This window comes from Eufriesea mexicana, unplaced genomic scaffold, assembly GCF_001483705.2.
Source record: "Eufriesea mexicana isolate 0111107269 unplaced genomic scaffold, ASM148370v2 scaffold2087, whole genome shotgun sequence".
Taxonomy (NCBI): Eukaryota; Metazoa; Arthropoda; class Insecta; order Hymenoptera; family Apidae; genus Eufriesea; species Eufriesea mexicana.
The window spans coordinates 2,114,015-2,137,458 of record NW_016910162.1 but is presented as its reverse complement, the minus strand read 5'-3'; the positions used below and the strand labels follow the sequence as shown (position 1 = coordinate 2,137,458).

At 30.5% G+C, this 23,444-nt stretch overlaps 2 protein-coding genes across 2 annotated transcripts in view; one reads left to right on the top strand and one right to left on the bottom strand.

The window, feature by feature from the left end:
- Positions 1-20,343, top strand: part of Setd3 (SET domain containing 3) — a 41,244-nt gene extending 20,901 nt beyond the window's left edge. Inside the window, exons 5-8 of the mRNA XM_017902994.1 lie at positions 18,676-18,790; positions 18,869-19,021; positions 19,548-19,871; positions 19,979-20,343. Coding sequence (XP_017758483.1) covers positions 18,676-18,790; positions 18,869-19,021; positions 19,548-19,871; positions 19,979-20,104 — 718 coding nt within the window. The 3' untranslated portion in view covers positions 20,105-20,343. The remainder of the gene's footprint in view (positions 1-18,675; positions 18,791-18,868; positions 19,022-19,547; positions 19,872-19,978) is intronic.
- A 1,281-nt stretch (positions 20,344-21,624) lies between these two features.
- LOC108549541 (zinc finger and BTB domain-containing protein 17) lies at positions 21,625-23,216 on the bottom strand. The gene has a single exon (XM_017902960.1). It carries the CDS (start codon positions 23,179-23,181, stop codon positions 21,625-21,627), a length of 1,557 nt encoding a protein of 518 aa, XP_017758449.1. The 5' UTR covers positions 23,182-23,216.
- Between the last annotated feature and the right edge of the window lie 228 nt (positions 23,217-23,444).

Here is a 23,444-nt window from a genome sequence, read left to right as displayed (position 1 = left end):
GCGTCGTGTGTTTTGTACGTTGCATAGAGGTTAGAACAAAACGGCTGATCACGGTGTTTCCTTTGGAAAGCTGCCTTGTTTATTTCGTTTTCGGCAATGTTACTCATAATGAAGATTTATTACGCTTCAATGATTATGAAACACTACATACGTGCAGGTAAAACACTGTAATGAACATGAACATTCTGTTTTTACATTTATGTAATATAATCTTGAAAGTTATTCGTGAAAAGAATTTAAAAAAATTGTAGTAACTGTACCTGATCAGGAATCTATGGCGAGTAATACATTATTGCTTTTTAAATTCAGTTGAAATAGCAATGGCAGCATTATATATGTACACAACAGGAAGTTGAAATTATATATCAAAGTTGATCATTTTCATTCGATATAGAAGAGACAGGATATATGTATCCGCAGTAATAAGGTTATTTTGTAATTGATGATGGAAATTTATCTACTACCGTTGGATCTAATATTTTGGATCACATGTAAAAGGTAGAAAAAATATTATTGAGTACTTCATCCATTATACATTAAAAAGTCTAATTTTGTATATCTTTTAGAGAAAGTCGGCAAAGGAAGTGCTCATAATCATATTTAATTTTAGATGGGAATTATAAATAATATTTTTTATAAATATAATATGATGAACGCCAAAAAAATAACAAGAATATTACCATTTGAAATAAATAATCCAGCAAGGTTAATTCATTGACAGCTTATATTTTTCAATGAACTTCAAAATTAAGTGAAACTGTAATAAAAGATGTGAAATGTGTCTTATAAGAAAATGCATAAGAGAAACAATTTATAAGTGTAAGAATTATAAAGTACTTCTCGATGGTATTTTCTGTTTTCCTATATACCATATAAAAGAAAATTATTCTGTAATATTTGTAGTAGGTTTTCAGTAGTAAACACACAGTTCGAGGTCGTATCTGCTAATAAGGGCGGTAAAAGTTCTGAGACTCGCTGCTGTTATTGTTTTCATTTCACTCGCTCCTTAGCGAGAGCGAGAAACAATAAGTGAAAATGAAATAGAAAGATTCGACTGCCTCCTGACGATGTCATACAATCGCTCCCCCCATCAAAACAAACACTTAAAGAAGGGTTCGCTTGGCTGATGTAGTTCCAAGAAATGGTGTGAGATGCCTCTGTGTCTATTTTGGTATATACAAGATACATTATTGCATGTGTATCTGTGATTGTGAGGTTATGTCAGATTTTAAAAAGATTTTAGTTCATTTATTAATTAATTGAATTCCAAAATATATGATTTACGTATTTAAAATGAACAAAAATAAATCTTATAACCTTTAAAAAATTATCTACTTTTAATCGAATGTTAATAAGAAGTATCGAAACACAGAAGTTTAAACAGCAATATCTTAAAAATAAAAACATGCCATGCTGTGTTTTTCTTTACGTTCATATTTTATTCTAATATATTTGTCTGTTATAAAAAAGCAAATTAAAAATATTCTGGGAAAGTGGGATAAAGAGTTTCCATTATTTTGTGTTCTAATATATCATAAAATATTACTTTCTACTTAGCAAACGACTCGCGAAAATTCTTTCTCCGCTTAAGGGGTTAATAGGCATAGACTGAGCTAGAATGAGCTCTTTTACACGATAATGCTTAGCTGTGCTATTACAAATCGCTGTAGTAAAATTATTTGAATTAAAATATGAAGTCCTATCACATTCACTATTACTCGCACGACCTTTCTCCAACAGACCATCATCTCTTCCCTTATTTAAGGCTGTTTTTAAATAATAAAACATTTTATATCAGAGAAGTTGATTTAGCACTTAAAAAATTTATTGAATCAGAAAATATTGTTAAGTAATATCATAGAAATATTAGGATAACTATAGTATTTTTTATAATTTACTACTTTTATGTCCAAAATTTGCTACATTATTAAATTTGCTACATAAGAAATTGGAAATTAAAAGAATTAAAAATTAACTTATAAATTTTCTCTATGCCTCTAACTGTGTGAAAACTACTGTCACTATAGTATATTATACTATACTATACTATACATTATAACTATTGTCATATTATATTTGTCACTATATTATATTATCCAATTTCGCGATTTTTATAAGTAATATTTGCGTTTATTATTTGAAATAACAAGGATATTTTAGAGAACAAGAAATATAAGTCTAGTGAAATTTCATTTAAACTGTTTGTCATTATATTCTTCCAGTGAAACTTACTGCAGAATTTTGTAATTGAACGAGACTCTTTTACCAGTTGGAAAGTTCGGATAGCCATGGATACGAATTTTCTTCGAGCCAATGAAATCGTTAGGTAGATTGTTTAGTGATTCCAGGCTAGTAATTAGAAGAGATTGCAAAAACTAATAATTTTGCCGTTATGTAATCCAACTCGAACTCCATGCATCTAACAATGAGTACAGTGTGTTTCTTCCAACTGGAAATGCATCTTTTATTATGAGAATTTTTTGGTACAGAGAATATATTTATCTCTTTTTATTGTCTATTTATTCATCTACTTTAGCTGTGGATGATTTCCAGTTACATCTTCATTTACTTACAGCCGTTGTCTTTAATGATTCTTGCAGTCTAATATCCCTAACTTAACTTATTCTAGTAACATTGCGCACTTTGTAACTATACAATTACTCATAACATTTAGAAAATTATTTACATACAATTATTCATTACACTAGAAAACTATTAGAAAAATAGATGTTAAAGAATGTATTAAATACATTTATTAGATAAGGAATTTAATATATAAAAGATCATTCAATTTAATAATAAGTTACTTATCTAGTACTCATTATATTTGCAAAAATAGATAATAACAAATTTGTCAGAACATGTTCAATGGTATGTCATGAACAGTTATTGAGATCATTAAGTTTTATAAATCTTAAAATTGTACAGAGTTCAGCCAATATGAGTCGTAGATCATTGGCCAACTGTTGAAGTCCCTAGTATGAACACATAGGGATTTAGCTAGTTTCCTAATTCAGGATTTACATAGTGCATAGTGCATCTTTGCTCATTTTATGTAATCAAGTTACGAACATGATTCAAATCATTTATTTCTGAGCAAATGTCACTGATGTTACTAGTTAATATACAGGGTGTGTCATAATGTGAGTACAATATTTCACGAATTGATTCAACATTTAAAATAATGAAATGTTGACCTATTTGTTTATAAGTTATAGCGATTTTTGTACTATATCTCTTAATAAAATTCTAAAAGTGAGTATCTAAAGTGCATTGAATTATCTTGTTGCATACATTGCTAAAATTTAGCAAGAGTTTTTATTAAGCGCTATACTATAATTAATAAAAATGCATAGTACTCCATTTAAATGAAATAAAATTTGACATCAAAATTTCCTTGACAATATCATGTAAATTTTAGATTTCCAAATGTGAATTTCGTTTTATAAAATTATAAATTGACAAAAATATAAACTTTGTGTTGTAAATTTCTAAATTTACAAAAGTTTACAAAATTAAATTTACAAAAATATAAATTCTATATCGTGAATCAGTAGTTATAAAAATTATTCGCTCTCTATAATAATTTCATCTGTATTAGGCAGCTGTAACTTCCTTCAGATCTTCCAGATCCACCAAACATTCCAGCGTTCCCGGTTAAGAGTAATACCCTGTACATTCACTGCGAAAGTGACGACGACGATGGTACACGGGGGAATTTTGTTCCCACAGTCGCGAACTGTTATGGAATACAAAATTACAATTAACGATTTGATTAATTCATATAGTTAATTATACAATAGTTGCACAACCGTGGTTTCGTCGTTTACAAAATTTCCGTATTCAGAAAGGAACCCGGATCACATCTCGCATGTTAGGAGATGATCATTATTTCTGGATCTAACAAAGAGCCAGTGGGATAGCATGAAGCAACGCGCCAGTTTTATTTTTCTTCGGTAATTAAGCGGTACAATATTGCATGGTAATTGAACAGACGAAACGATGAATAGTAAATGTATTTTCGTTGTCGATTCGTGTTGAGATTACAGCAATTAAGTAGATTTTCTGTATTGTTCGACAAACTTCGATATTTGATGGAGATACATATATAACATATTTTTAATTTGTTTGATGATTGATTATAATAGTATTATATAGATATTAAATACATAGATGTGCATAGGAGGTTAAAACCATATGTGAAACAAAAATGTTTTGTATTCATGAATGAATATAAGTATATTTAGTATTACTTCATGTTTGTTATACTTTTGAAAATAATTATCAAACGTAATTTTATTTTACTTCTTTCATACCGTTGAAAGTGTTGTATAACAATGATGAAATTTTTAGTTTTCTTTATTTCTTTTTAAAGCTATCAGTTGCTAGTTATATTGGTCATATGAATACGCAAAATCTAGTAACATTAAATTTCATCAATGCAATATTTTATATTTTATTTTTTACATTTTTTTTATAATATATGTTTTATCTTTTAGTCGTAAAAGATTAATAAAAGATTAATATATATGTATCTGCTTCTATTCAGACGTATAATCTTTCTATGATATCTGCATGTTTCTAAAATTTCACATTCCGATTCCTAGATAGAAGAGTTATGTTATTTTTGATGCAATCGCAGTAAGATAATTCTTGCACAATTTTGCATAATTCTTCAGCATTCAAGTGTAAATTCGAATAATCACCGAGCAGAAAGAAGCTAAAATCGAAATACTAGGCTAATCATAATTCCATCGTATTATTCTACAATCTCTCCGTGCATGGTAGTTACGGTGAAATCATGAATTCTCAGCAGAAATCGATGGCCGTTAGTCGAGATTACTTGAACAACGGTATAGTATTAGGTTGTCCAGAAAATTTATGCTCAATTTTATGTAAACAAAGCAGCTCCATATTTTAACTGTTTCTTCATCTAGTAGGAATATGTACCATCATATTACACAGTCTTCCGCCATTTTGAAAATAATTTGAAACTACCATTTGTTCCAAATAATAAGGAAGTAATCATTTGTATCTTCTGGAGAATTGAAATTTTAATTATCAAAGAAATTTAAAAGAAAGTTAATCAATTACAGTAATACCAATTTTAACACTTCTAGCCTGGAGTCATTTGAACAATTATATGGGTGTGTATATACTACTCGTGAGAACTCTACTGAGAGAAAGAGAGTGAATAGCATAACATAAAATAATAAATTAATACCTTCATAAATCCATTTCTAAGGAATAGAACCTCTATATGGTTATAGCTTAGCTATGACCTAAGCAGCACTTAGAGTAAAACAGTTTTGGAGATGTATCTTCTTCTGGAAAGGAAGCTTGTGGCAAGAGAAAAACATATGAAAAAATAATCCTTTGGACTTTTGTTTGTTTAATCTATTGTTAATCTATTCAAACATTACTTGTGAGAAATTACCATAAACATTAAACGTTGATTGTCACGTTGGTCTCCTGTAACTGAATCTGGTTTTCTCAATGGGGCTGTGATGGGAAATCAATATCAAGATGGCTGCAATTGTTCGGAATAATTCAAATAAAATAAATATCGTCGACTACAAAAATGTTGATAACTAGGTGATAACTAAGTTGATAACTAAAATGTAGTTTAGTTGATAACTAAAATATAAGTAACTAGATAATATTAAATCTGCCAACCTGTAAAGGATAACTCAATAGTTTCCATAACACAACGAAGTCCTCAATTAAAGTAACGTATGATAATATAGTCAATAAAAACGATATAGTAAGGTCGTAAAATTGATCAGGTATAATTTTACATGTTTTGAAAGACGAAACAAAAATTTGAAACTTATAGAGAATAAAATGCCAAATGTCAAATGCAGAGCTTAGAAAGTTAACACTCAGAGGTTTATACAGGAGCAAGAGTGTACGCAATCAGATAGAGATTCTACTGGAGTCTACCTTCGATGCTCCTGAAATCAATTTACTGTTAGCTTCTCGTCGGCGTTGCTTGTATAGTGGTAGAGTGAGTTATATACGTACATCGGCACTCTCCTTATCCTACCATCTACGTCAATTCTTTATTACTTTACCTACATATTTGGTTTCGATGCTTCGTGCGTTCTTTTTCTCATAGAATGCTACATAATCTAATTTGTAAACGTGATTTTTCCAATTGATAATAAAAATTTGTGTTTTTTATCTTTTTGATCGTGTTAGGAAAGGTGAACGTATTACTCAATGATGCGTATTCTTCACAGAATGCCATCTTCGAAGTTCTAGACAGTACTTCAGTTCGTTATATAGAGTGTTAGCACGAAACTGTTTCTTCTGTCCAATATTTTCATCAGAACTAGACCTGTAATATGTACTTAAATATAATATACATAGATAATAATAATTAAAACTCGATGAAAATAAATATATATATAATAAATAAATAAATATATAATTATGTTTCTATCCGAATAAAAATCTATAGTAGTTTTATCAATAGCAGTTGCACTGAGTTCAGTAACGGTAGAAACAAAAAGTCTGGAACCAATTAATTTGAATGGTTTGTAAGTTCTGATATTAAAAAAATATTGTTTAGTACAAAATTTGGTAAATAGCTCCTAGGAACAAATAATGTGACGGTTTTTATACAGTGTAAACATGTTATGTAGAAATTTGTAACAATAATTTACAAATGACCTTTGCAATTTGAGATACAAGTATTTTGCTATACCGTTTTGAATATGTAAATTCATAAAATAATGCTTGGAATTGTACATAAAATTTTATGTTCCTCAATAGAGACTATATCAAGATTCTAGAGATCTTTAAACAATGAAAGTTTCATTCATGAACGCATTGTACAGATAAGTAAAACACCATAAAAGTTACACTACAGGAAAAGTAGTAAGAGAAAGTTACCTAAATTGCTTATTTTCACTATTTATTTTCGAGATTAAATTTCATTTTTCAAATAAGATGAGAAATGGTGGATTCACTGACCGTGATTATCCTCTTTTGTTCTACTTTGATTGAAATGCTCTCCTTTGATCCTCTACATTTACTAGATTACCTACAATCGCAGTCGTTTCGATTAAAAATTGGCCAATTAATTGAAGTTATTTTATAAATCTCCCTATTTTCTATCTTTATTAAGTCTGTCTAATTTAAGAATTCATCAGTTAAAAGACATTTCTTTAGGCAGAAAACCTAAATATGATCATTCCAATTGTCCTTGCTTCTTTTTTCCTCATTATTGCGGTATTCCGAACATTAGAATTTTTATTTTTAGTGGTTTCTTATATTTTCGTTGAAAAATCGGATATAAAAATTCTAACCTTTGTAAAGTATCGCAGAACGTAAAAAACATGGTTGTCATGTATTTTACTGTGATAAATTTCTTTCATGGCCATTTAAAATCCTATAAAATAATTTACCACGATTTTAGTATAATTTTCAAATAATTTTGTTATAATTCAAAATTATTTTACTATGTGTGCAATTATTTTAATCTGAGAACTACACGTAGATTGATTGACTGTTTTGACATATGTTGGCGTTTTCATAATACTTCCAATGCTTCCTATAAAGTAGTAATAAAAAGTATCTTTCTGTATCATAAACCAGTATAAAACGAAGACAATCGTACAGCTAATAGAATTCTAGGTATATATGTACAATGAAATTCTCGAGGTTCCATCGTTAATTTCCTTCATAGATGTAATTACTGGCGATCGCAGCCCCTTATTACGGTTAACCGAATAATAGGCGAAGACATCTTAACATGCCTTCCCCCACCACCACTGCACCTCATCTCCCAGAAACTTCACTTTCGCTCGGTAAGCCTATACCTCGGCAGTCTCGGACCAAGGTTTTTCCACTTTAATCTCAGCTTTCTGTCAGTTGATTCATCCACTCTCAGGCATGTAAACTTCGAGGCCTAATCAATTTCATGACTTCCTTACGTTACGTAGATTCCTATAATAACGATAATTTTCTCGTGGTTACGATAATCAGCGACGATTTCACGATGAACCGATGCCTACCGTTACGGTGCAACGCAGTGAACCTCGCTTCGCGCAGAGCGAATCCTAATAGAAAGTGCGCTTGCGCGGGGATCTCACGCTCTTCGATTCATAGCACGACCTTCCCACGTACCAGTGGACTGTGCATCCATCTTCACGCTGCGCAAGAAGCTTCGTCGTGTGCTCGTCGCTCGATCCTTATCTAGCCTAACCTAGCCGCGATATTGCGAAACGAGCAAGCGTCTCGTTTTTATCCCCGTTTCCTTTTGTTCTCATCGTCTCAGAGTCCGCGACTCTCTTCTATCTCGCGCTCATTAGCCACACTTTTGCCACGCTTTTCTCCCTAATTAACTGACGCTTCTCCACTCATTGACCGACGTATACAGGGTGAACAATCTACTGTGAAGAGACGAGAAGATGGGTGAGCCCGGATGGTACAGAAGCAAAAGATGCGTAGTTAGTGAAGATACAGCTACGTCGTAAAATCAGTCGAGAAGAAAGCTATTGATATTTTTCTACCGTTGAAATACCTGGAAAACTTGTTTTAATACCAAAAATATTATTACACCGACTCGTATCAACAAAAATTCGTTACATGTCCACGGTAGATGATCCGAGAGAGTCGAATCGAGTCGAGAGAGTGACGTGCGAAAAGCATAGAGTTATCGAATGCAAGATACGTATCGCGCAGGTGTATCATTTTTCCCGTGTGTTCGTGAAACGATAATCGCGGAATTAATTAAATTCTATTTAATAATAAAGGAATGTAATAAATAAATCTATATAATAATAAGATAATAAAATAAAAAGAAGAGATAGTAAAAAGGATTTTTATTCTTTATTTCAATGTAGATAACGTATCTTAGTGCAGAAAGTGTTCACAATGAATTTAGTTTGGGCATTTAAATTATAATTATTTTAAACTAAGGCGCATGCGTCTCACGACTTGCTCAGTCTAGACTGGAAAATTGCGACTCGAGTTGCGACTTAAATATTTAGGTGAGAGAGGAAGGAATTTATGAAAGAGAATACGAAATGAATATGAATTACGAAATGTATAAAAAGAGTAAAAAATTTAGGAAAAAGAGAAACAAAAGGCCAGAATTGAAAAAATGAAATTAAATGAAGTAACAGAGAATCAAATTAAAAAATAATGGATAATAAAGAATTCAAATCTCAAAGAAAATATTAATTTCAATAATCTTACCTTTACTTCAATATGTAATAACATAATAATTTCCTTATTGCTTTGTATATATTTCCTTGTAGCTATTTACTTGTATATTTCCTCATTACGTTTCTTATCCTTTGTATAAGGAATAGGAAATACGAAAATTAAAGTTTTTGAAACTCAGAAATTTGTTTGAATTTTGAAATAACATAATTATAGGCACATCATAGAAAATTATTTAATTTAATAATATTAAAACATTCGTATCAATTATATTGTAATAATAAATAATAAAAAATGTCAATATTATTAAATAGTTATAAATTCTATTAATAGTATAGAGTAGATAATGATTAGCTAGTCCACACCCTGTTTATATTTCCAACCAACTTCGATAATGTTACGATCTTGCATAACTCGAAAGTCAAATGACAAATGAGCTGCTAATGGTTATCTTTCTCTAGTGATAATAATTCTCATTGGTTAAATAATTTTTTTTTATTTTTATTATAAATGTATTCTTTGTGCAATTTGTTATTTACAGTATTAATTTATTATTATCAATAAATAAGTTATGCATTTTTGCAAATTAGAATTATATACAAGTTCCCATGGTATATAGAAAGTTTCCATGATATAACATGTTATAGTACTTTTTAATTATTTGTAATTTGATTCTAAGCATATATTGCTATCAAATAATTAATTAATAAATGTTATTTGTTTGTAAATTATTTAATAACTGCATTGATAGTTGGACTTCTTAAACCAACTGTAAGGAGCTATCTTTTTTATCTCTATAAATAATAATAATTATTATTAGTATTAAACTGTAATTACTGACATTTAATTAGCAACTTTTGTTAAAAAATATTTCATTTTATATGTTACGTTACCAGTTTCTTCTTCTTTTCTTTTGCATCAATTTGGTGAAAAGGTGTACCCTTACGAGTTCATCTACTTTATCGATTAAGAGGGTTACGTCGAATATAGTTCGCAATCTGAATGCTTTAAATCGTAGAGGGCATAACAATACCTCTGATCTCGCTTAGTCAAATATCACAACACAGGAGCTATAGTCGATATTTATCCTAACCTCATCTGTAACGATGCGTAGATGTACACATAGATGTATTCTTACCTCACGTTTAAAATCAGTGTAACGGATAACCTTCCTCTTCTTTATGTGATCTTTTTGTTCATTCATGGGATATCCATTTTCCACGTTAAAACGCGTTTTCCATTCCGTGTAAATGGATACAAAACGTTTTCCCACAATTGTGAAACCTTACAGCAGATATTTTGCATGATGTCTCCGGATTTGTAGCAATGATATTTCACAAATCATCATTGTTGATTGCTACTAGATCACTGTTCTCACGGTCCTTTTCCAGGTGCCCTAGTTTCTGTTTTGGATTTTTCTAAATCATATCTGTTCCATGCGTTATGTGCGTCATACGTTACTATTTCATGTAACATGGTGAGCAAACTGTATCACGACCGGAGCCATATTTGATTTATCAGAAGTACTCGACCACGATATTTTATATATCGATATTGATACATACAAATATTTTTCATCCACAGCTTAATTATTATTTTATGCGATAAATGAACAGTTTAAAGACTCCGCATTTTTGCATATTTCTCTCCAATATTTACGAAGAATACTTTATTTTTGCTATTAAAATGAGAAATCAGTAAGAAGAGGCTCGGAAGGTTAGTCTACTTTTTAAATATACTATTTTTTTTCTCTAAATCCATTTCATATTATTGACAAAAAATAGATTTGTGTTACAAACTACCTGTACTCCTTTCTTAGTTTTTTAGATCTATGATATAAATTTACAATTTAAACATGACACGGTAAGACTTCGAAATGATGAATAATGGTGCTCAATTATTTAAAATAAACTTTAATGGTATTAAACTAATTAACGATATTAAATTTAATAATATTATAAAGTTCGTAATATTAAAGTATATAGTAGTGTAAAATCACTTAAAAGCATAAAAAGTGAAATTAAAATTATAAGATGAAAGTTAATGTAAAAAAATATTAAATTAATCGTTAAACTTGCATTCCTGAATAAATTCTGCATTACAGCTTGGTTGAAAATGATTGCATATAATTTACGTGCTTTAGATTTAATATCTACCTTAGCTGAGGAAATTAGACTATCCACGTTAATAAACATCGCTGAGTAAACATCGTTGCGTTATCGAAGTCGATTAAAATAAGCAATCCCAATTTGTATACGTGAAGCTTTCGCGCCAATTAGCGTTGTGGTGGCGCCTAATACAAGGAACAAATAAGCATGGCACTTTACGAACCAGCAAATTTGCAACGTGCTTTTCACCAGCTATAAACACCATATGCCATTAAATTTTTCCTATGTAAACTGCGAATAATTTATGCATCTAAAATACATTAAAACATGCAAATATGTACCAGAATATACACGGAATATGATATATTCAATATCTATGTTGAAAATATTTTATAACAATTGAATCTCTATTATTTAGATGTTATAATTATAATTTAAATTATAATTAAACTATTAATTATTATTAAATTCATCTACTTTATCGATTAAGAGGGTTACGTCGAATATAGTTCGCAATCTGAATGCTTTAAATCGTAGAGGGCATAACAATACCTCTGATCTCGCTTAGTCAAATATCACAACACAGGAGCTATAGTCGATATTTATCCTAACCTCATCTGTAACGATGCGTAGATGTACACATAGATGTATTCTTACCTCACGTTTAAAATCAGTGTAACGGATAACCTTCCTCTTCTTTATGTGATCTTTTTGTTCATTCATGGGATATCCATTTTCCACGTTAAAACGCGTTTTCCATTCCGTGTAAATGGATACAAAACGTTTTCCCACAATTGTGAAACCTTACAGCAGATATTTTGCATGATGTCTCCGGATTTGTAGCAATGATATTTCACAAATCATCATTGTTGATTGCTACTAGATCACTGTTCTCACGGTCCTTTTCCAGGTGCCCTAGTTTCTGTTTTGGATTTTTCTAAATCATATCTGTTCCATGCGTTATGTGCGTCATACGTTACTATTTCATGTAACATGGTGAGCAAACTGTATCACGACCGGAGCCATATTTGATTTATCAGAAGTACTCGACCACGATATTTTATATATCGATATTGATACATACAAATATTTTTCATCCACAGCTTAATTATTATTTTATGCGATAAATGAACAGTTTAAAGACTCCGCATTTTTGCATATTTCTCTCCAATATTTACGAAGAATACTTTATTTTTGCTATTAAAATGAGAAATCAGTAAGAAGAGGCTCGGAAGGTTAGTCTACTTTTTAAATATACTATTTTTTTTCTCTAAATCCATTTCATATTATTGACAAAAAATAGATTTGTGTTACAAACTACCTGTACTCCTTTCTTAGTTTTTTAGATCTATGATATAAATTTACAATTTAAACATGACACGGTAAGACTTCGAAATGATGAATAATGGTGCTCAATTATTTAAAATAAACTTTAATGGTATTAAACTAATTAACGATATTAAATTTAATAATATTATAAAGTTCGTAATATTAAAGTATATAGTAGTGTAAAATCACTTAAAAGCATAAAAAGTGAAATTAAAATTATAAGATGAAAGTTAATGTAAAAAAATATTAAATTAATCGTTAAACTTGCATTCCTGAATAAATTCTGCATTACAGCTTGGTTGAAAATGATTGCATATAATTTACGTGCTTTAGATTTAATATCTACCTTAGCTGAGGAAATTAGACTATCCACGTTAATAAACATCGCTGAGTAAACATCGTTGCGTTATCGAAGTCGATTAAAATAAGCAATCCCAATTTGTATACGTGAAGCTTTCGCGCCAATTAGCGTTGTGGTGGCGCCTAATACAAGGAACAAATAAGCATGGCACTTTACGAACCAGCAAATTTGCAACGTGCTTTTCACCAGCTATAAACACCATATGCCATTAAATTTTTCCTATGTAAACTGCGAATAATTTATGCATCTAAAATACATTAAAACATGCAAATATGTACCAGAATATACACGGAATATGATATATTCAATATCTATGTTGAAAATATTTTATAACAATTGAATCTCTATTATTTAGATGTTATAATTATAATTTAAATTATAATTAAACTATTAATTATTATTAAAGTATTTTTGTATATTATCCAGAGTTAATCGATTATTTTTATTAATTAAAATTAATTTATAATTTTTAATGTTATGGCGGGATATTTGAATTTAGTTTGGTATTATTGTCTTGATATTATTACTTTTATAATATTATAATAAATTATAATATAGTTTTGAAGCTAGAATTTTATCATTAGCTCGAATACATTTTTTTATTTTAATAAGGATTTTTTATGAATGTCATAGTTATGTTAATTGGAATGGACGAGTTAACTCGTCGTGTATATTAGAAACGCGTTATATTCTATCTACATTAATTAAAAATAAAATCAATATACGTTAACGTGTATTTTTTTGCATCATTCCTTAAATCTATAAAAGTAACGTAATCCTTTCTAATTATCTGTAGAAGTCTCGGGTCAAGGAATAACCTATTTAATAGATTAATTATAAAAATAACACTTTGTAATTATTTTCATGATATCTGGAGACTTTAAAGCAACTATTTTTTAATTAAGTAATAGTTGCATACCGTTATTATCAAATTTTATATTATTCAGTATCATGGAAAAATTTAAATATAAAATGTCAAATATAATATATTCAAGTTCATGGTATGTGCGTTCGAGAAAAGAAGACACAGTGTATTTACATCTTCACGGCTAACTAACTCCACTGACACGCCCATAATCACAAACAGTGACTGCTATTGGTCGATAACGGTGACGAAGATTATCGGTCACTGTCTTTGGCCAATAACGGTCAGTGCCTGTGATTATGGGAGTGTCAGTGGAGTTAGCTGTGAGGATGTGAACACGCTATCTTCTTTTCTCGAAGGCACAGTACATGACTTACATTAGAGGTCGTTCTCGAAAATTTATGAAGTTTTTCTGCTTCTTCAAAGTTTTAAATCAATGTCAATCGTTAACACGTATAAGAAAATTGTAGTATACGTACGTGTACGTATATCCAATACTAGTACAATTTATGCCAGTAGTATTGCGAATGTTATGAATAATAAAAATAGTTATGAGAACCTTTTTTTCATTTAAGTATAAACTTGTTAAAAGTTATAAGGACTAAGAAGTTTATCAATTTTAATATTTCTAATTTTTATAACAATAGGGTAAAATAATTCCTATCTCGTTGGAAAAACTAAGAATTAATAATAAGACGCAGTTTTATGTATTTCTGAAGGAGCTTATTACTCGCTGAGAATGATTTGTAATGTATTTGGATATTGATCAACGACTTGTATAATGACTTGTTGAGAGTTATGTGTTCGCTCTTGCCTCTCATGAACGACTGACTCCGCGATTTATGATCTTTGTAAGCTAAACAGTGCCCAAGGACCGTCAAAGGACCGTTTTCCTGATTCGCAGATATTTGGATGGAGGGTAAGCCCTCGGTCCACGAATCAGTTGTCCCTAAATAAGGGAGGAACGTCCTCTGCAACAAGGTCGCTGGTAGAGGAAATCCCTCCTTCAGAGTAGAGTTGTTGGAAGGCCACCCGCACATTCGTGACCCTTCTTGAGAGGTGACCGTGAATTTATGGCTTCGAAAGTCGTGGCTATCGCATATGGCCTGATTCTTTCTTTTTGACAGGCCTATTGTCAGCCAAATCCTAATTGCTATTGCCCAGTTTCTAAAATTAGGTGCTAAAGGTTGCCTTGTATCCGGTGATCCGAGGAAATAAAGAACAGTTTGCAAAAGTGTACCGTAAACGGATAAAATGGAAAATACCGAACATGAAATAAGTCAGCACTTAGGGTCTGGCTGCTATAAGGCCGTAACGGGTCTTCTGGGATTTCGTGTTGTATATTTTATTACAATTTTATAATTCTATTATTTCCATTTAACATGATAAAATATGTTGAAATTTGTTAATTATGTTTAAAAAAGTTGCAAATTAAAATATGTACGTATCTTAAATTTCTTTTTTCGTTTTTAAGTTTGCTATCCATGAATATAGTAGTTTGGTAAATGAGGTTTGTATAAATGTAAATCATGTCAAAAAGAATTTACAATTATAATTATATTTATTTATAATACTTTCTCTGACATTTCCAGTTATACTTATTATATTAATGTATGCTCTGTTTGCGTATATTTTCATCCTAATAAATTTGTTTGAAAATTTAATAGTGCCAAATTCTAAAAAATAAACGTGATAAACATATCTGAATTATTCAATATACTTTTACATATATACATAAAATAATGCAAAATATACAAAATAAGTAGTACATAGTCAAAACCTTTTAAAGGCAGAACATATATTTACCCAGTTTCCATTTGTTGCTAATGTATAGAAAATATCGAATAAATAATAAATGGATAATACATACAGTTGACACTGTATGAATAAATCCAATTTGTTATTTGAAACAAAATTTACACAATTTGGTCTATGGGATGCTATCTTTTTTGTTCATTTAACCAATGAAAATGTTCATGGCTCGTACAAGGTGCGCGCTGAAGTTACAAATGGGAGAGGAGCTGCGCACTTTCACACGGATCCGAAACTTTCATACGGTTTATCTGCTCCTGGCCACACGCACGAGAAGCGAGCATTCGTTCCCTTTTCCCGTTCTTTTTCTATAGGATATAATTTTCTATTATCACATAAACGCATCTACTCGCTTCCAGTTTCCCAGCTGATTTGCTGAATCGTATTACCCTTCTTTTCTCTCGTGGCCGGTTCGCGAAGCATTATTTATTATGGTTGTCGGTACAGTAGTAAACGAAAAAGCCGTTACGTGCTTGGCGTTGATGCTCCTTTGGCATTGAGAAATTTAATGTTCTTTTATTCCTTAGGAAAGTCTACATATTAATGATATATACTTTCTTTATATACCAACTTGGATCTTATAAACCTACTTCATCCAAACTGTTTTAATTTTATTATTAATAGGTATCCAAATTTTTCAACCAAACTATAATTTTAGAATATATTTTTGAAGATTGTCTAATTTAAATGATATATTAATTAAATTTTTCTGTAAATAATTTCATATCGTATCTCCAAATATTATCCTTAAACCATGTGTACTATTTAACTTTGTTTATTATTTATAGTAGGTTTCATGTTTTGTAGCTTCTTCTGGTAACCTTCTTAGAAGATACTCAGAATAACTACTTTGTATTTCAAGACGTGCCTGTAGACATCTTGTCATTTGCTGGTTACCCTTTCAATATTTCCTGATGTTATTTAAAGTTGAAAATCCGATTCAGTTACACAGTTCACTACTTGAACAATTTCAATAGATACAATTATCCTTACAAGTTAAAATCTAATGGATTTAAATTCAGAGAACAAATATATCACGTAATATCACCTTCATATCCAAACCATTTATTTAAAAATTTATTTCAAACTTACCCAACTACATCATTATGGAATTAATTTGGATTATTTAATTTCAAGGTAGACGTCTTAAAATACAAAATAGTCATCTTCAGTATTGCGGATGTAACAAGGTTGCCTAATGGTAAAGCATAAAACTCGCAGTATCTCATAAACAAAGTCAAACAAGACACGTGCCTACGTTAACTTTCTTCATTGTTTTCTACTGCTGAATCAATCCTAGAAGTAGATCCTACGTATTACAGTACACCCTGTATATCCGTATCATATTCTTTGATCATGAAATCCGCTTTTGGAGACAGATTTCCTCCTTTTACGTAAGAGGAAGTAATATAATAGCCACGCGACAAGCAGAACGATCTCCGTAACACGACTGGAGCTTTCATTTGTCTCGCAGAATGTCCACCTTTGTCCTGCAGTGACGAACTAGGCAACACCGCACGAGAGAGCATCTGCGCAGTCGCACACAGATCGCAATCGCATTCGGAGATAACATCGAAAAGAGAAAACAGTAAAAGTAATCTCATTTTTGTTCTGTTAGTTCGATCGTGAAAATTGATCTAGAAACGACGTAGCTCGTTTCGAAAATCGATAAAAACATCGATGTTCTAGCAAATTTACGTTTGTCATAAACGCGTATCGTGTTTTAGAGAAAGCGGACGAACGTTAAATCTTCTTCTATTTTTTCTTTCTTCTCTTTTCTTTCCTCGCTTTCGTTGCAGTTTTATGAGTCTTTGTCTCAAATTCAGATGCCCGTACAAGGTGTCCACCATTTTCCCCTGTAAACGCTATTTTTATTTCACGCAATCCGCGGCGAGCGTTTCCCTGGTGAGAGAGAAAGTCGAAGGAGCCACGACAGCCGCGGTATAGTTGAGGACGATGGCAATGAATCTTCTTTTATTTCCATTTCCGGAATTGTGGGTCAAGTTCTTGCCCGAAAAGCCAGATACAGCTGCTGCATGCGCGACTGGGCTCTGAGCGTGCCTCTCACGAAGGCGAAAGTTACTTCCACGCTCTCGGGGACCGCTTCCGTTAACGTGATATCCAAATATACTTTCGATATTACAACATCGAAGCCGTCGTGAAATTTTTTTTATTCGAACTATAATTTTTTTATAATATTTATTTTTTAATAACCTGGGTTTATAACGAATAAAAATCAATACATTAGAGGTCGCTTTTTCTCAACCTAATTGTCCTAATTGTTTTAAATTTTCGTATTTTTTTGTACTATTCTCTTTCCTTTTTTGTATATCTTGAAAATTTAATCACTGTTCGTAATGAAGCATATAAGTTTGTACTGCAAACAGGTGTTTACTTAACCTAACCTAACCTCCAGTAGAATGTTAGTCAGGGATAATATTGTAAAAATATATTGTTCGGAATTTCTCTGTATGCTACATTTTTGATTTTGATAAATTAATAGTGTAAATAATAAAAAAGAGTAGAAAGAAAAGCAAATTAATTAATATGACCTCAAAAAAGAAAGAAAAGAAAAATTTTTTATAAAGTTTCTTAAGTTGTCTTCATATTTTGATCATTGAAACGACGAGTATGCATGATCAAATGAGAATGAACGATTTATTAATATTTTTTAAACAACGATAATAATAAATGTAAAATAGCAATAATAATATTTATGACGAAAAATTTGTAAATTTATACAAATCGAATTATCTTGAAGCAAGAGATACAAGATACGTCACTTTAATAAAAACAATTATTGACACGTGTATTCTAGGTTAATTTAAAAATGAGAAAAAACCTGTTATGTGCACGATTAGTATTTCTTTATAATTCAAGGAAATCTTAATTTATATAAAAAAAATAATTCAGTAGAATACTAAAATCACGAAATAAAAACAAGTTGCAACAAAAAACTGCGTTAAATCATTTTATTTAAGTTAGCATGCGCATGGTTGACTTTGCAACTGATATTAATGTTACAGTTGGGCAGTTTCTACAGTAATGACAAGGTTAAACCTAATTCCGAGTGAGGACGGTTCACGCATGATCCACGCTTTGATCCCAATGTGGGACATGTGCAATCATGAGAACGGGAGAGTGAGTTTACTCATCTACGTTTAATATATATACTTGTAACATGGCCGACCGTCTATATTCCATCTGTTTTCGTTTTAGATCACAACAGATTTCAACGCGACATCAAACTGTTGCGAGTGTTATGCATTGAGAGATTTCAAAAAGGGAGAACAGATATTTATCAGCTATGGGCCGAGAACGAATTCTGACTTCTTCGTGCACACTGGATTTGTATACATGGATAACAAACAGGTACATAGCTGTTCAAAATTATTTGAAATATTATAATTATAGTATTTTAAGTTTTAATTTATTAATCTGGTTACAACCAGCGCATCTTTCAATTAAACAAACAACATAATATACGAAGAATATATTTAATACGTAAAAGTGGAAGTCATACTATCTATGTCATGGTAAAAAGTATTTTGTACACTTTTATGCTAGTATTTTATAGCTTTAATTTATTTAAACAGTACACAAGGACTAAATGACAAAAGATGAATTAATTCTTGCATACATCAAATATGTTGATATCATAATAGTATTTCCACTACATATAATAATAATAATAATAATAATAATAATAATAATGATAATAATGATAATAATAATAATATAATAATAATAATAATAATAATACAATAATAATAATAATAACAATAACAATCTTAAGTATAGATGGCTCCATTGTTGAATAAGTAAACGATTTATTCATAAAAAGAGAAATGTTTTTTAATAATAAATCAACTTGGTTAAACGAATATTTTTTTTGTAGGATGGCTTTAAATTACGACTTGGGATCAGCAAAGCTGATTCTCTTCAAAAGGAACGTATAGAATTATTGAATAAATTAGATCTACCGACAGTTGGTGAATTTCTATTGAAACCGAAAACAGAACCTATCTCCGATTTCCTGTTAGCGTTTCTGAGAGTATTTAGTATGCGCAAAGCGGAACTGACACATTGGATACAGTCAGATCGTGTTAACGATTTGAAGCATATGGATTGTGCATTGGAAACTGTCGTTGAGGAAAACGTCAGAAAATTTCTGCTCACTAGACTGCAGCTGCTAATTGCTAATTATCCAACGACTCTGAAGGTGAAAGTGAAATAAGACACTGGTTTGAAGTACAAAGCAACGCCGTACCGGCGTAAAAATAGCAATTCTCGTCTTTTAATTGTTTCTTTCTCTTTTTCTTTTTATAGGAAGATCTGCAACTACTTGAAACGACATTACCTCAAATCAAGAAGTTAGCCATTCAATTAAGAGTAACAGAGAAGAAAATTCTTCAAGGTGCGCTCGAATACGTAGAACAATGGATTAAAGCATAAGAATTTGACAAGTGAATTTGAATTTCTCGGTGGAATTAAATTTTTATTCTTATTCCTAAATAAATCTTACAATGAAATATAATTTTTATGAATCTCATTTAACTGTGGTTCTGAAACTATGAGAAACTGAATGTAGATTATTTGACTAATGATTGAACGTATATATATAATAACGTGCAAAGTGACGAAGGACAGATAGAAATGGGAACAATGGTGTAAACATTAAAATGTATAAAATATCGAACAAACTATATATCTATGTGTATTAACAAGTATACAATGCAAAATAATTGCGTGTTCCACGATATCGTGATTCTTGTTTTCAAGAGATGAAAACTTCGTAAGCACAAACTCTTTTTAAAACTAAGATTGATGTTTCCTCATCAATTACATTTTGATCTGTGTGCTAATCGAGTTTCTAATCTCTGATTACAAGACTTTGCAAATATAATACTCTTATTTCAGCTTTGATAAAAAAAAAAGAAAGAGAAAAATAACATGTACAAACAAAATGTTACTATTCATGAATATTTATTTTTTAAAGGAAATAGTTAAGAGATCTACTTCTTTATGTAAGCTATTGTGCGATATTACACGGGCCTACAAAATCAGACTTACAAATGATTATTAATACGCCATAAGATTTATCGATAATTGTCTAACTGTACGCATAAAAGTAAGACAAACAGCGAGTTCCAGATACTTCTCAGCCATTAAAATTGTATTGTATCATGTTTACCCCTCAAAATTTTATGCGATTATACTTAAGGGGAAATTGAAGGCAGTACGCTTATTGTGAATGGTAACTATATATACATATATGAAGAAAATATATCAATGTATTTAAATAAAACTATATAAACCAATCCAATCGCACATAACAAAGAATAACAAGATAGAATAATAATTAATTAGAAATAGCTACAGCAGGACTGATAGCTCTGTGTATTGTTTTTTTCAATACATTGGGGCAGACATGATACAGCCAAATGCAAATTCACGTTAACTTAACATTACATATTCCTCTAATATAAAACACAGAAAATTCACGATGTGATTACATTACTTTAATAAACTGCTAAAAAATTACCTCTATTATCTGAATCAAAAAGTTCTATATATTATTAGAGAAATTACATGAGATTCTTAATTATATTATTTAAAATAATATCATTCATTTTGTGACGATATCAGTATCTCGAGTAGGTGAGCGTGATGATTCTGTATTTTACATTATTGCTAAAAAAATATACAGATATATGTTTATTCTCGAGAGAAAGTGAGGCGAAACTGTAAGACAGTTTATTTTAGAACTTTTTGATCAGATAAAATCGAATATATTTATCGATAATTTATAAGTTATTTGTTGCCAGTCATATTTAATCGAGTTTAATATATACTACAGTGTGACTGATTTATAACAACGGCACGTTTCATTATTATGAGTAATTTTTAGCTTTCAGATCTTTTATGATTTTTTTTCATTTCCATCATCCGAAATTTGCAATATTACTTTATATTTATATCGCATTTTGCAATTCGATTTTATTGTTTGTTAAGGTTAGGTTATTGTTTCCGCTAGTATAATTTGCAGATTGATTTTTTAATTCACGAAGTATTACTTCACTGACAGATTCTTCTTTTTGTTCTCCATTGCAGTCGTCTTTTAATACTTCCTTCTTGACATTTTCAATGTCATGATCTTCCTGAAGATGCAAAACTAAAGAAGGTAAGGCATAAAATATTTTGTCACAAAGATTGCACTGAAATGTCTTGCCATCTGCAGCTTGCAAGCAATATTCATAATCTTTCATAGAGCTATATGTCTGTCTATGCAATGCCAAATGCTTTTCATGATCCATAGCAAGAATAAATTCATAAGAACAAATTGGACACTTTAAGTTATGTTTTGTCCACATTGTATGTGCTTTTAATCTGTGTAAACTGTCATAAACCTTACCACAAACAGGACACTTCATACATTTATGATTATTTAGGGTTTCTCTGCTCTCATACAATCCACTACATTCTTTACATTGATAAGTTCTTTCTCTTTTACATGCATGTTTAAACCAATGCTTTTCTAACTGTGGTAATAAATCGAATACTAATTTGCAAAGAGTACATACAAATCTTCCTCGATGATCTCTTTTCATAGTGAAGTTTGATGCTCTTATGTCCCAATGCTTCTCAAAATTATTCTTACGCATTAAATTTTCGTTACAAAATTCACATTGGTCTTGATGTTTAGATAAATGAGTGAATAACATACCAGGCTCAGTATTGGTATAATTACAAAAGGAACATATAAATGTATCATTTTCCTTGTACATATGAGAGTACAAGTGCTTTTGGAATGAATTTGAAGTGAAAAACATTGCACCACATGCTGGGCATTTTAAGTATGGTTTACCTCTTTCTGTATAATATAATGGTAAAGGTCTAAAGCTTTGTAACCAGCCAGTATTATCTTTGGAATCTAAAATATTTTGTTGATCCATAGAAGATTCTTCATAATCTATTTCTTCCATTGTTGGCACACGTTCATCTATATCAGTTGAAATAATCGAATGCTCCTCCTCTTTTATTTCAACTATTGGTTCATGCTTGGGTATTAATTTTCTTAATAATAGCATTTTATTGTGTCGTTTAGAACGATGTCGAGATTTAGATTTCTTACTAGCTAAAGAGCGTTCATTATTTAATTTCTTTGTTATTAATGCATTATCTGATTCTAGCTGCGTTATTATTATAAAATCTTTATTATTAGGTACAGAAGTAACATACGATAAAGGTGAGTCGGGTCTTAAATCATCCCAGTCACTGACAGTTGATTCACTTGTAATTTCAGAATCATTTTCAATTGATAAAAGGTCAGAGGATATATCATCTTCCTGAGATTCAATGTCATCAACATCTTCTGTGGAAAGAAGTGCTGTTCTTAATATTTCTCCATTTGCTATTGGATATTTCTCTTTTTCATAATTTTCTCCATCATTTCTTCTTTCATTGCTTTCTTTATTTTGCATTGTGGCTTTTGAAAAATCCTTACATTCTGAATCTTCTAATGTCAACATTCTGTGTTTGTAAAAATTCTACGATTTGTACCAATTACTGTAATATAGAAAATAGGATGTTATTCGGATTATAAATTGTTTACACGAAAAGTTCTTAAAGATAGAACATAACCTCGTTTTCTTTTATTCGCCGCATCTTTTACATTTATAACATTCAATTATAACAAAACGATAATTAAACTAAAACCTTAAACAGTCATTACCAATGATCAGGCAAACAAAGTATACTTACATGTGGACATTTAACGTGGCCCCTCCTTACG

Excerpts from the sequence above, each read along its gene's own strand:
- LOC108549541 (XM_017902960.1), bottom strand. The coding sequence starts at position 23,181 with ATGTTGACATTAGAAGATTCAGAATGTAAGGATTTTTCAAAAGCCACA.